At 36.0% G+C, this 14,724-nt stretch overlaps 1 protein-coding gene across 14 annotated transcripts in view; it reads right to left on the minus strand.

Moving 5' to 3' along the window:
- The window catches only part of HYP1 (hyperosmolality-gated Ca2+ permeable channel 2.3), a 77,783-nt gene that overhangs the window by 29,188 nt on the left and 33,871 nt on the right, over window positions 1–14,724 (minus strand). For 11 of the 14 annotated variants that reach the window (XM_006844762.4, XM_088850459.1, XM_011625279.3 and 8 more), the window contains 5 exons: window positions 9,119–9,182; window positions 8,482–8,691; window positions 5,553–5,747; window positions 4,769–5,067; window positions 2,356–2,632 (listed from right to left, as the gene is read on the minus strand). In XM_006844762.4, coding sequence (XP_006844825.1) covers window positions 2,356–2,632; window positions 4,769–5,067; window positions 5,553–5,747; window positions 8,482–8,691; window positions 9,119–9,182 — 1,045 coding nt within the window. Of the gene's footprint in view, window positions 1–2,355; window positions 2,633–3,643; window positions 5,068–5,552; window positions 5,748–8,481; window positions 8,692–9,118; window positions 9,183–14,724 lie in introns of all 14 variants that reach the window. The other 3 variants (XR_016043396.1, XR_016043395.1, XR_016043397.1) reach the window with 1 other exon arrangement.

The following is a 14,724-nucleotide window of genomic DNA, read 5'->3' on the forward strand; positions in this document are numbered from 1 at the left end:
GTTTAAGGTCCTCACCTTTCTTAGACCAAGGTTGTCATATGTACATGTTTTGCGGATGTTTTGTTGAGGATTTGACCATCACTCTCATAGGCCCTTCCTCCACATACAAGAGACTACGCAACTCTTCTAGCCTACATACGATGTTCCTGAGCATCTCTTAGACCTCAACAAGGGATGACCTACAATAAACATTCACGGTAGGGCCACATGCCCAAGGATAAGGGTTTTAGACATTACCTGGGCCATAGACTTCTCAACTCTAGGTCAATCATCCACAATACACTATCACTGAAGTGCATAATCCACTATCACTAATTTTATTTACATGTTCTCTAGGCCTATAAGGGCCACAAATCCCAACAAAATGAAGCAAGAGCTGTAACTCTATACATTTAAGAGGTTGCATTATGTCATTACAATTAATGTAAAGCCAAATGCACACTCTCGCATGAAAATATATGACTTTCTATAATATACAAATTTAACTTTTCTCATTTGTGTTTTTACGTTGACATCATTCCTTGTCATCACCCATGGTTTCTTTCTTTTCTTCTTAATTGCATGGGATTTCAAAAAAAAAAGCAAAAGAGCTAAGATGAGAATCCACCGAATAGCTTCACAAACTTAGTTCTCCCCCTCGTCAATATTTGCATGACATAACCATGCCAAGATTAATAACATTTCATCAGAAAATCAAATCCTGACACTATTGTTATGCAAATAAATAATAGATGGAGTTTCTTGGAGAAGGAATATAATGATCATCCACCCACTAGCCTTCAGTCAATCATGGTTTCGAGGAATAACATAACCAAATGAGTATATCTATGTAACATAACCATAACCATAACCAAAGCCAAAACAAATTTTGTGATTCATAGTGAACATATATAGGAACTTCTTGATTTCGCTATGGCTTACAACCTAGAAATGACAAACAACTGCAATAAAAAGTGAGATGACATTTAACAACTTCCAAATGCATATCATCTAAAAGCCAGATAGACTTTTTAATTAAGAAGGTGAACTATTATCATGTAAAGACTGTAAAGTTATCCTAGGAGAGGGTGTAACCACAGAACATAGGCTCATGATTATGGATCTTTACATAAAGACATGGAGGAGGAATGATTAATAAGTGTCCAAGAACTATGTGGTGGAATTTAAAAAGGAAAAAATTAAAGTTATTTAGAAATAAATAGATAAAAGAAGGAAAATAGAATCTGAAGACAGTTAATATTACAGCGAATGAGATGGCTGATTGTATTAAGAAAGTGGCAAAAGAAGTTTTAGGAGAATCTAGAGGGAAAGAAGATTTAGCTAAAGAAACTTGGTAGTGAAGTGATGAGATTATGGTACAAAGCTTGACAAGGAATAGAAATGTCAAAACTTAGAATATTATAAAAATGACAAGAAGAACACTAAGAAAATAAAAGGGTAAACATAAGGCATATGATGACATATAAAATTAAGAACAAGAGAAGGTGAAAAACTTCTTCAAACTAGCAAAAATACAAGTTCAGAATTAATAGGAATAGAAACGAGAAATTAGTTAAGATTGATGACCAAGAAGTATCTAAAAGATATTATTTTTTATATCTTGGGTTAATAATCCATGAGAACGGAGAGATTAAGGAAGATGTTACACATAGAATTAGTGTTCGCTAAGACTGAAGATGTGCTTCTGGAGTTTATGTCATCATCGCATACCAATGAAACTGAAGGGGAAGTTCTATAGGGGGTTGTAAGACCAGTCATGCTCTATGAGATGGAATGCTAGGCGGTCAAGAAGCAACATATCCGTAGAATGAGTGTGGCTGAGACAAGGATGTCGAGATGGATGAATAGCATGAAAAGAAAGGATAGAATTCGGAATGCATACATCCGATGGAACATAGGGGTCGCTCCAATGGCCAATAAAACGAGAGAAAGTAGACTTAGGTAGTCTGGCGATATTCAATGCCAACCTAGAGCAACACTAGTTACAAGGGGTAATTTGGTTCAGGTGGAAGGCTATAAAACAGCAAGGGGAAGTCCTAGCAGGACATGGATGGAAGTAGTGAGAAGATATGGTGACTTACAATCTGACTGAGGGTATGGCCCTTGATAAACGGAGTATTAAAAGTTCAATTACCAGGATATAGGATACAAGCATAAGAAGAGTTTTATTTGATCTCACAGCAATTTAGGAACTTGACATTAACATATTGCATGATGAAAAACCAGAGAAACAAACTTGAAAACATAATATTAAAGTTTTCATAAATTAAGCGCTGTATCAGAAAAATGGCCAATGTATTTCTAATTCATATGCTAGTACAGCTCATAAGTATGATACTGAAAAGTCATCCTGACCTGTGCTGGAACAGCAACTGCTAGCCTCCTTGGAATATACTTTGGATCGAGTAATATGTTAAACTGATAGAGAGCAGATCCAGAAAAAACATTTGCAAAGAAAATATTCCAGATAGTAAACCAGAGCACTTTGCTGCAAGCACTTTTCTCTATTTCATTACAGGAGAAATATCCTTGCATGGATGAAAACGTCTTCATAATAGGAGGTATAGCCAATAAAAACAAATGCAGTATAAGACTGGGAAGATAGCCTGTAATTACTTGGCTTACAAATGTTCTGCAATCAAATAAAACATATTGTTATGATGAAGTACGATATATGTTAAAAAGATACGAGACAATGTGTTTCAATAACAGGACATTAAACCAGCTCTACCATACATAAATATCATATCAATATACTTGGAACATACAATATTTCTGAAAGTGGACTAAGAGTCATGTGAGACAGAGAAGAGCTAGAAAATTTGAAGCCACCAGTCTACCCCATTTTAAGATTTTTAAGGCCAAATATGACCTATACTACATCATACATTATATGTAGTTGAAAGATTATACACCCCAGGGGGGCTTCAAGTCTACCCCATTTCAAGATTTTTAAGGTCACATATGACCTATACTACATCATACATTATATTTAAACGAAAGATTATGCACTCCAGGGGGTAAATGATCTCTACACTCCAGAGGGTATATGATCTCTAGGATAAAAATCATATCTAGGAGCATTTTTAAGACCCTGAATTTTAGGTGACATAGCTTAACCTAGCGACCAACCTCGAAGAAAGAAAACATATTATGTATATTCTTAAAAACATAACATCTTGGGATTGAAAAGAGACCCTCCAATTTTTGGATGGCCAAATATATGTGCTTAGAAACGCAAAATCCATTTTTTCTTAAAAGTACTTATCTGGTGATCCTAAAGTCGAACCCAATATTTTAGATTGAGTAGATACTCCCACAATTTTTACCCAAGGGAGAGAGTGTATAATGTCCTCAAGCAGCAGCACGCTATACTCGCTCTTATAGATAACATAGAGTTGACTGCACGTCTTTCTTCAAAATTAAACTCCAAACATATAGACAAGCATTATCACAGCATGTATGAACTAAAAGCCACACTAGCTTTGTATAAACCACAGGACATATTTAGCCTTTTTTATAGCTATTTTTAAGAACTAGATACTGAAAATGGCTGATTTATGTGAAGAAAAAAACTCTGATTTTCCTGTAAAAATTGACATACACCCTTGAGCTTAGCAAGAGACAAAAATTAAAGGATTACCAAAAATATCACAAAAAGACAAAGCAGTCATCTTTCCACAACTTAATTTTGTTGTATTGAGGTGGTGATAGTGGTCTAACTGCTCCAGAGAAAACTGTGTTTCTCTAGGTAAATGTCAGGAGCAGATGATCCTTCATAGGATCCAATCCCATACTCTGAGGGTGATGTAAATCAGTGTCAGTACCATAATTTGCCGTCTCACTTCTGCAGTCACTTGGTCAACACTACAAAGGCAGATGGACCTCATCAATGACTTGGATCAGGAAGATTAGAAAGAAGAGGCAAACATGAGAAATGTGTATTCAAAATTCCAAAAATGAGGCAGGGGATGCCAATATCCCATTTCCCAGATGGGGAACAGCAAATTTCATATTTCCAGGATATTCACAAATTCTTGCTCTTTTGGAGCTGAGTGAAGCAAAAATCTTCAGGCAGTCTTCTACATCAGAATCCAATTCTTATGTGGTGCTTCCACATGTTTCCTGAAGGTAACATCCTTGACCTTGCTCTAATTCCTGCTTCCACAAAAATTTCCCAAGATGCAGAGATTATTCAACCCATTCAGCAAATTATATGTTAACTAAGTCGTAAGAATAAGTTGATGGCCAGAATGTGATTCATTTCTTTTCACAAGAAACATAGGGCAGCACAATTGTCCTGATATGTCATTCAAAATCAAGAAACCACCGAGGTGTGGAGATCATTCAACCCATTCAGCAAATCATATGTTAACCTTACATTGGACATGCATAAGGATAGTAATATATATTTACATGAACCCAGAGCAGAAAGCTGTAATAAATAAGAATACATATGCTAACAAATGATAAGATAAAGTGTCAAAAACTATTCCATTGCCCTACACTTGCATAAATAAAATTATCAACAATATGTGGGACTATAGCTTATCATGAAGTGGTAAGACAGCTTTCTACTTCTCAACACAGTATTTCAACACCAAATTGTCAAAGCTAGTCCATAAACCATAAAATGCTATGCTACATAAAATCTACAATCAAATACCTATTGAAAACCAGGAAACTCATGCAAGTCCCTAGGAAACGTTCCAGAAAAATGAGGACAATTGTGTAGTGACTGAGGATAAAAGGCAATAGAAACACTTACATTGATAAAACCCCTTGCAAGAAAGGGAACAGTGTCTCTAATTGGTTCAGGTTTGCAAGGCCTTGAATAAATACAACTGGAATAAGGAAGATGACAGTTATAAAGATAGAGGCGACAATTACTACCAGCTTTGAAAACCACCTTTGTTGAAAATTTGTAGAAAGAAATGGCCAGTGAACATCATGAGGTTCAGGAGCTGGCTCTGTTATCCAATTTGTGGGATTATTCGATTGTTGCATGCAGGAAGCCACTGCAGCACCATATCGTGTTCTAAAACAAACAAATGCAGCTGGAACTTCCTATAAACAGGAAAAGCATAACACACAAAGGAAAATGTCAATGAACATGAAGACAATTATGTTACCACAAACTAAGTTACATCAAATTGAGATGCAAAAGAGATTTTATTTGTGCACAATGCCAACATAATAGAAGAATGTATTTACATCCTTCAAGAAGAGCTACAGTCAATCTACAAATGTCATATCCAACTCTTTGCAAAGGATTCCCGTATGCAATGCTTGAATTTAGAAAAGGAATACAGAACATTTCATTAGATGAATAATTTTTGCTGATGGTTTCAAATTTTAAATGAACATATAGTTCAAGATTTCAATATTAGCCACCCCATTCTTTATACTAATGAGTTCCTAAGTATATTGAAATAGGTACGTTAGGGTATCTGTCAGACTTGAGACCTCATCCACTGGGAATCAAGGCAAATCAACAGAGACCAATTGCTCATTGTCAAATTTACACTAAAAGCACCAGAACAAAAATTTACCTTTCCTTTCTGTGAAACTATAGATTGTTCAACCCGTACATTTTGTTCCACATCTTCCAACTTCTTTTTGTAATGATCAATGGGATCAACCCTTTTTCCAAACAACACAAAAGATCCAACTCGGTCAAATTTTTGTTGAGAATGGGGTCTTGAATTGTACTGCTTAAGCCTTCTGTACAGATTCTTTGCATTATCCTGGAAATGATTATAGCAAGAACACTAATATATAAAACAAGCAAATCACAAGAGGAAGTTAAGTTTGACTTAACATAAAACCACAGACAATAAAATATTGAATTCTACATATTCTTAGTTCCTAAACAAAATAACATTGAATTCTACATATTCTTAGTTCCCAAACAAAAAAATATTGAATTCTACATATTCTTAGTTCCTCACAACTGATCAACTCAAATCCATTACTAACTTATCCATTTTATCACTAGATTGTATTCATAGTATCACAGGAGAGACCTCAAAAAGTGACAGTTCAGGCTTATTTTTCATCACAAACAAATGCACGTTGTCAGAAAAAGCATAGAAACGTGCACTACAACAAAAAGTTTCCATATAGTGAGTCATTATGAGATGCACATTAACACATGCATACATTTAATCCAACAGACTCACTCTTTTTTGAAGACGTAAGACCATATGATGGTACATCCTCTAGTGATGAGTTTTTAAAATACAGGAGTAAAATATGCATTCTTTTAAAACCAAACTTTTCGAGTACGTCTTTCTCAGAAAATTATGTGCATGTCATGATAATGTGTATTAGCATTCCTCACCTAAAATTTTTTTCTTGCATCCCCCTAAAGGTCTAAACACAATTTTGATGGCAACGTAGATTTTTTATTGATAATGATATTATAACATGGGTTGTATACTATAAGATCATCTATCTTTGAATAAGAAGGTCACAACTAATCCTAACCATCAAATGTCAAATCGGACAGCTTACAATATGTCACAGAGTTTTTCTTTGAACTTTGAGCCTGATCAATCACACACTCTCAGCCTTCCAGTTTCGCATCTAACAGCCGGAAGTGACTATGAACACCTTATACAAAAGATAAATGGTCTTAATTGCACATATTTCCTTATAACATTATGTGACAAACATACATAGGTTACAACTCTAGAAATATGTTTGCCAATAATCCCACAACCCCATGCTATTCCTAATAGTACGGATGTGTGTTTTTCCATTCTTGCAGATACAAAGATGAACAAAAAAGTGTTAGCTTGCTTAAAAGATGTGATAGAATATCACAGAAAAATGTAATACACGATTCATAATCTTAGCAAAAATATTTTCTAGTATCCACGAGTGAGGGGAATGTTGAAGACAACATGATTATCTGCGTCATTATATATTATAGGGACATTTATTATTATAATTGGGTCTTGCAAAGTAGTTCTTCTTCTTCTTCTTTTTTTCTTAATCGATACAAAAACCTTGGAAAGTGAAGATTAAAGGTCTTGCTCATATTTTGGTTGTTCTTTTCTCTCTCCGTCTTCCTCTCACCTAAATACGTCGGATTTATTACGGATTCTTATGGCTTCATAGGTTACAACAAGGTTTTATGATGCAGGGCAATAGAGAAAAGGAGCAAAAACAGTTCAAGAAACCATCAAAACTGGTCAGATTTGAGTGGATCTGGCTTCCCTTGCACAAATAAGTGACCTCAAAACCCAAGATAGCGCTTGTTATTACTACTTACAGCCTGGATTTACAGTTAACTCCCCAAAAGTGTTAGAAACCCTAATAGCTCAGTCCCTTTTATAAAAAAAAAGGGCCAAAACTACACCCATTGCAAAAATACCCTATAAGCCCTTCACTTAAATCAAAACATAAAAGATCTCTAAACTGCCCTTAACTTTAATTAAAACACTGAAAATCACTACGAGATTGCAAAAACAAGAATAGGCTAAAAATAAACTCTTTTAGGCCATCCCCTCTTGGATCTCCTTACAACCTTGGGATGTGGATCGTCATAAAGGGGTTCATCAAAGGACGGATTGATTAAGTTACAAGGCCCATGAAAACTATCTTGACTAATTGAAGGACCGTCCGGTGCATCATTTTAGCCAAGTCCAATTTATTGGTATAAGGCTTGGTTGATGATGATGATGATTGTGGAGCTAAAAGCCCAAGGGATGTTCTTGAGAACATGTAGGTCATCAGTCCAATAGATTTTGTCTTGTCTTGTAAATAAGTCGAGCCCACTCAATTTAAGGGTAACTTGACCTAAGATTATCAACATTTTAAGAGTACAATTTCTGTGCTCTTCAATTTTTTTCCTTTTCCTAAATATGGAGCCCATCGCCTTTTGGACTGGTCAGCACACCATATTTAGTTCTTTTTCACTTCCTTGATGTTCAATGGATTAGGCTCATTTTATTCCTCTAGCATCAACTTCGCTTTTGTGGAGATCTTGAGGTGTATTTTCACCATACTTCTTAAAAACAATGAGTATGTGTGATGCCTTGCTCAAATTTCTCATATGGTCATTTCTTACAGCCATGGTAGAAAATAGAACTGTACTTCATCACTACATCCCTTGACAAATATTTCAAAGTTTGAATCAACCCTGTGATTGACCACAAACCAAAAGACAAGGGATCCACAAAATGGACTTCCAATAAAGAGCATGCATAGAGACAACTACACTCTCCACTTTAGAGAGCAAAAGAAGGAAATATGGTATCTGGAGGAATATGACGTAAGAGAAGTAATTCCCTTCTGCAATCCTAGATTTGTAAAGCTCTCCCTAGAAAAACTCGATGTAATCTCAATGCAGAATTCAAATTAAACATTGGAACCATTAAAGTATCTTAATTCAAATCCAAATGCAAAGAAATATAAGCAGCAATACCAACTATGTTACAGAATTGATAAAAATTATTCTAGAAGAGCTCTTACAATAAGGTTGCGAAGCTTAGCAGTCCGACAAACAACTTGATGTGAGAGGTAGGTTGAAGAATGATATTTAGTGAAGAAATTCTCAACAACATCACTCAAATCATTGCCTTCCTTTAAAGGGATGCCACGAACAAGAATGGTGAAGTGATGAGGCTGCGGTTGAGAAGAAAGAAAGTAGGAGAGCCTCTTGGTGGCAATATATTTGTACTCCTGCACAAAGCATCAATATTCATACTAATTAGAATTCCACATGGAGAACAATATCAAAGGGCAGAGCATGAAAATTACTACTGGACAAAGAACCCATTTCAATCTATCATCAGCAATTAAAACTTCTGAGACCTTAGATGAAGCAACTCACTCCATAAAACCTTGTTGGGAAAAAACTAATCCGAGATCACTCCCTACTATGGGACCATGTTCACCAGAAATACCACATGACATATGAGTAAGAAATGGATAAGCATTTTCTCCCCTTATTCTAATAGACACCTATATATGAGTCAACTGAGATTAAATAAGTTAAATCGTCTCCTTATTTTCTTTTTCTGGAATAAATTCACAAAACCTTACTTAGAAAAACCAAAAGTGAAATTTGGGACATATTCATATTTTCATGTGTTATTTCAATACTTACAACATATAGAAGGTAGCAAACAGACCCCGTGATAACATAAACAGAAACAAAATGGATCCATAACCTGCCAAAGAATATTTGAAGTTTAGTTTAACCAATATCTTAAATGTTAGAATAGGCAAAAGGTCAAAAAACCAATTTAAACAAAAACAGTGGATTTTTATAAATATTTGATGCAAAATATTCCAGAAACCTTTAACTAGTCATTTAAATGGACATAACGAAGCGACATGAATTTATGAAAGAATAGTGTGACAACCAAAAGAATATTCATTTTATTTCAATTGTGAGGAAGGAAGGAAGGGCTTGAAGTATTACTGTGTGCCCGATTTTCGTGTGCTTGCGAACATATGACAATCTATATAAAATTAACTCCAAAATAAAAGGAAAAAAAAAAGAGAAAATAAGAATACAAATCTTTCAATTAAGCAAGTAAATGCTTACAAATTTGGTGGGTTCAGAATCTCCCAAGTCGATTTGGGAATCTCTTAGACAACCTGGCTTTTTTGATGCCGTGAGAAGCTCATTTGGTCTCTCATGCCAGCCTTAGGTCAATTTTGAGGTATGCCTTGCTTGGGGTTTGATATTTGGAGTTTCTCTCTCTAGACTCAGAGAGCCTAGAGGGAAAACCACGGTTTCTCTCTAGGAGTTCTTCATTCTAGCTTACTTTCTCTCTCTAGGCTCTAGGCCAAGGTTTTTCTTTGTCTGGGAGGTCTCTCTTTCACTCTCTAGAATATTTCTACACCCTAAACAACAGAAATGAACTCCCATTTCAAAAGTGGGGCCCTTGAACCCTATTATAGTTGAGGTTTAGAACATGGGTGGATAATCAACTTTAAGCAGGAAAAAGGGGTGGAAAATCAACTTGTTATCCTGTCCAAACCCAAAAGGGTAGGGAAACAAGGCCAACATGCTTGAAATTCCACTCTAGTCCTGCACAAAGCTTGCCTCAACCCATACCTGTGCTATGGGGCCTTTGATTCTTGCTTTCCGGCACCGAAATTGACGATCCATTGCCGCTAAATCATAGATCACGGCGAGGTGATCATTTTGCATCAAATTTGGCATAAAGCTTTGGGGAAGTTTTTAGCATTTTTTGCAAATTTCAACTTTATGCACTTTCCATGCACCTATCTCACCTTATGAAGCCACATTTCCTTATTCTGATGCCATTAGATTGCAAGGTTTGCCATAACAGTTGTTTTGCATCAAAAACCGTCTAAAAATCACATCGATTGTGCAAGTTATAACCTTCCGAAACCATGAAAGCCAGGAAAATCAGCACCATCCAAAATTGGAAACATTTTTCCTTTAACATGACCATCCGTGCCTTGATCACAACTTTTATACCGTTGGAAAGCTTATTGAGTCGTGATCGGCGTGTGAGGATTAAAGGATCCGTCCTTTCTCACACTGAGAAACGGGGTTTAAATAGATTTTTCAATAGGATGAGGATGCAAATCCATAATGTTCATCCAAAACTTTAACCACAACCAACAATCTCTCATGAGTTGGTTCGATGCTATAAGTTCACATCTTAGTTCAAGTTTAAAGACACCTCAGGTGGTTTCAATAATAAGCTTTATCCTTGTTTGAACTTGATTATGTCCTGATGTTTGAATCTGAACGTGAAACTACCAAGATCTGGTGAGATATTTCACGAAAGAATTAAGGAGAGTACTTATTCTGATCCATCCTTGGTCAGATTACAGATCAATCCCGACATGTCTAAGTGTTTTCACTGCAGCTATCCGATGACGAATCCTTTTACCATGAAATTTTGTGGAGTAATAGAGGACTCAAAGACAACACAATAGTCCAAATTTCACAGCAAATGGATCACGGACGAAAGAGATACAGCCCGCTGTAGGGGACCCATTTATGCTGCAGATTGCGTCAGTAGATCTGAAGATTGCAAACTCAATCACTCTCACCACATGCGATTATAAACCTTGGGAGTATGAAAATTTTATAGAGGGGACTATAATCCACATCTCCACAAAATTTGGGCTCAAGACACTTCATTATTGGGAGATGTTAAGCAGCTACAGTCAAGCTTTTGCACAATTTTAATGACTATAGTTGTGAAGCTTGTAATTCTCACATGAGATATTCACATGGTACTACACTCATATGGTGGATAGGGCATTGAGTCAGGAATCCATTGGTCCCAATCTCATGAAAAAACTCCCTATAAATTGGGAAAAATCTCAAATTTAGTGACCGAAGGTCATCCTGGCTATCTGCCTAGCAGACATCATATAGTGATCAAACTGCCAATGGATATGGATGAGGGGTTAAGCCATCACCAAATAACTTTAAACTCTGAGATGAGGGATAAATTGCCTCAAATAAGACTTCCCAAGAGTTTTGGATCAATCCCCAAAATATTGTGTTTGGGATCGTCAGTCAAGGCATATCTTGACAGCCGACATATTATAGATGATGTGCCAAATGATACCCAATTTGTATGATTCTTGGATCAATTTGTATGATTCTTGGATCAAATGCACATGAGGCCTCATTGAGTATATATGCGAGGCCTCATTGAGTATATATGCAAGGACGCACTTCAATACAATATGATTTGATGAGGTTTTCTTTATGGTCCAGCTATCCAATACCCCTCCTGCGACATATGACGCATTTGAAGACATATCGTACCGCATCCAAACTCTTCCAATATCATGTGGAAAGGCATATAGGGGCCTCGGGGTTATATTTTCTAAAGTTTGTCTGGAATTGAGATGGTTTAATAGTCTTTCCCATAGTTGTTGGAAACACCTGGGAACCCGAATCGTTTCAGGAACCGGAATCGCGCCTGCCAGAAGTTTCCCATTGTAGGAATCGGTGTCCATACAATAGGAATCACTGGGAACGAGATCCCTAATTTTCAGGAATCGACTATCAATCGGAATAGGTCCAAGTTTCATCCACATATGGAATCGAGAATCTGGCCTCATTGGAATCGAGATTCTCATCCCCATGGGTTCGACACTCCAAGTGTCAAGTTTCATGAATATGTGGAATCGAGTTTCCGTCATCTATGGAATCGAGTTTCTGACATATGCGGAATCGAGTTTCCGACATATACGGAATCGATTTTCCATCAATTATGGAATCGTGATTCTAACGTATTTGGAATCGAGTTTCCATCATTTATGGAATCTGTGTTTCTAAAATATTTGGAATCAAGTTTCTGAAGTATATGGATGAGATCCATGCTGGTTTGAGATCGAGAATTACAATAGCATAATCGAATTTCCGACGTCACTTGATTCGAGTTTCTGACATATGTGGTACATAGATAAGTTGTTGTGTAGAATCGTCAGTCCATGTGTGTTGCTTTATATGTTATTAAATGATTTCAATATTTTATACGCATTTAAATTAGAGGCAAATAAATAAAATTAGCATTACTAATAACCACTTTACATTCAGTATTTTAATACTAAGCAATGTTGCAAGGCTACACATGGTGTAGGATCACTTAAGCAATCTTTTCAGATAACATATGAGCAAGATTAAGAAACCAAGGCAGTTTACATCACCGCAAATATAAGAAACATTATCCTATGGGCACTTAAATAATTTCACATAACATATGAGCAAGATTAAGAAACCAAGTTAGTTTACATCACCGCAAATATAAGGAACACTATTCTATAGGCATTTAAATCAGGAAAAAAAAGTGTAAAAATAACAGTACTAATAACCATTTTGCAATCGGTAGTACAGTAATAAGCAATGTTGCAAGGCGAGACGTGGTGCAAGTTCACTTAAGCAATTCACATAACTATGAGCAAGAAACTATAGCAGTTTACATTAACGTAAATATAAGAAACATAATAAAAATAACTAAAAAAGTAACACAATCTCATTAAATTCTTTCTAAAATACATACCTTATAAATAATAATACCCCCTTCTAGTACACATGCTGCCTAATGTTATCGTTGGGGACCTTAAAGCATGATATCCACTAGAAAATAAAACATTACAATTGTGGTTATTATTTACAAGAAACCAATGGTTTATACAACGTAGATGATTCAAAACCCTGACGAAATGAGTTCCATTACTTGTAGAATCGTGCATCATTTAACATGGAATCAAGATTTAAACCTCGCTAGGAGCCAGATTCAATCTATTTGGAAGCGTCTACCCACAATTAGGGGGTTCAAGTTTCTCTAGATCTGTTGGATCAAGAATCCGAAATTAAGGAATCGAGATTCCAAAACTAAGGAATCGAGTTTCCTTGGTTCCGAAAAATATTCTTAAAAGAAGTGTTGAATCAAGATTCTGAAATTAAGGAATCGAGTTTCCTTGGTTCCAAAAATAGGTTTCCACATAAGTCAGGAATCGAGATTCTAAAATTAAAAAATCGAGTTTCCTATGTTGCAAAAAAAAGGTTTCCACCTAGCTACGGAATCGAGATTTCGAAATAAAAGAATCGAGTTTCGTTGGTTCAAAAAAACAGTTTCCGTGGAGTTTCCTTAACGAAAACGTGGAAACGGGTATCGGAACTGGAATCGTGGGGTCCGAGGAGAGATTCCGATAACTATGGTCTTTCCATGACTGGTCGCTAGTCAAGGTATATATAAATTGACCGATGATGAATTTGAAGATGTATTGTACCGTATTCAAACTCCTCCAATATCGTGTGGCCTTAGGGATATATGTCCCAAAACTTGTCTCAAGTTGAGAAGGTCAATAGTCTTTCTATCATTGGTCGCCAGCCAAAGTTTGTTTATGTTGACCGATGACTAGGACTCTTAAGGCATATAGGAGCCTTTATATGATGAGTCCTAGGTTCGCCATACCTCATTATACTGATTGGTCTTGCATAATGACCCATCATCCGCCTAGGCGTATAGGCTTGGTGTTACGCGCAATGTTTATCTTCTGCATTACACCAATAGGTTAATGTACAGATTTTTTAAGTGTATTACATCGTGTATTATGACCAAAAATACACCCAACAGTCCTCCATGTCGAGCCAAATCAGAGTATGACATAGCTGCTCAGCTGAAAATCAAAGCAAATTTAGACAATGGTGTTCGACAAGCTGCGCAGAGTTGGCTTGGATGAGTCCCAAGACAACTACGTTTTAAAATATATCAATACATCAGACAGCAGGGAATTTTTATTCTGGAGTCGAAAAAGCTTTTAATGATGACATGGCAACTTCTTACATGATATGGACAGCTTTTGTTTTGAACACGTGTGATAAACTAGATCCCAATTTGATCTGATTTGACATAGCCCTTCATGTGTATTCATTATAAGTATTGCGTTCAATGTACTGATGAACGAAAAAGAAACGTTTCATATAGAAATACAAAAGATAACTAGCGCATAAAGATCACTAATTGAAAAAATAACTCAAGAGTTCGAGGAAACATACAATCTATGAGAGGAATAATATTAACAACACACTTTTTAAGAAAATAAAGAGAGACTATATGTGTGTGTATGCATATAAGCGGATTCAAGAAAAAAATTATAAGTAACATCACAAAAGACTGGCAGAGGCATTTTGAAAGCAGGTGTTAGTCACTTCTTTGAATATTTTGATCTACTTCAAGTTTGTCATGACAGAAGTTG

Source organism: Amborella trichopoda, chromosome 10 (genome assembly GCF_054954075.1).
Source record: "Amborella trichopoda isolate Santa Cruz 75 chromosome 10, AtrichopodaSantaCruz75HAP2 v2.0, whole genome shotgun sequence".
Taxonomy (NCBI): Eukaryota; Viridiplantae; Streptophyta; class Magnoliopsida; order Amborellales; family Amborellaceae; genus Amborella; species Amborella trichopoda.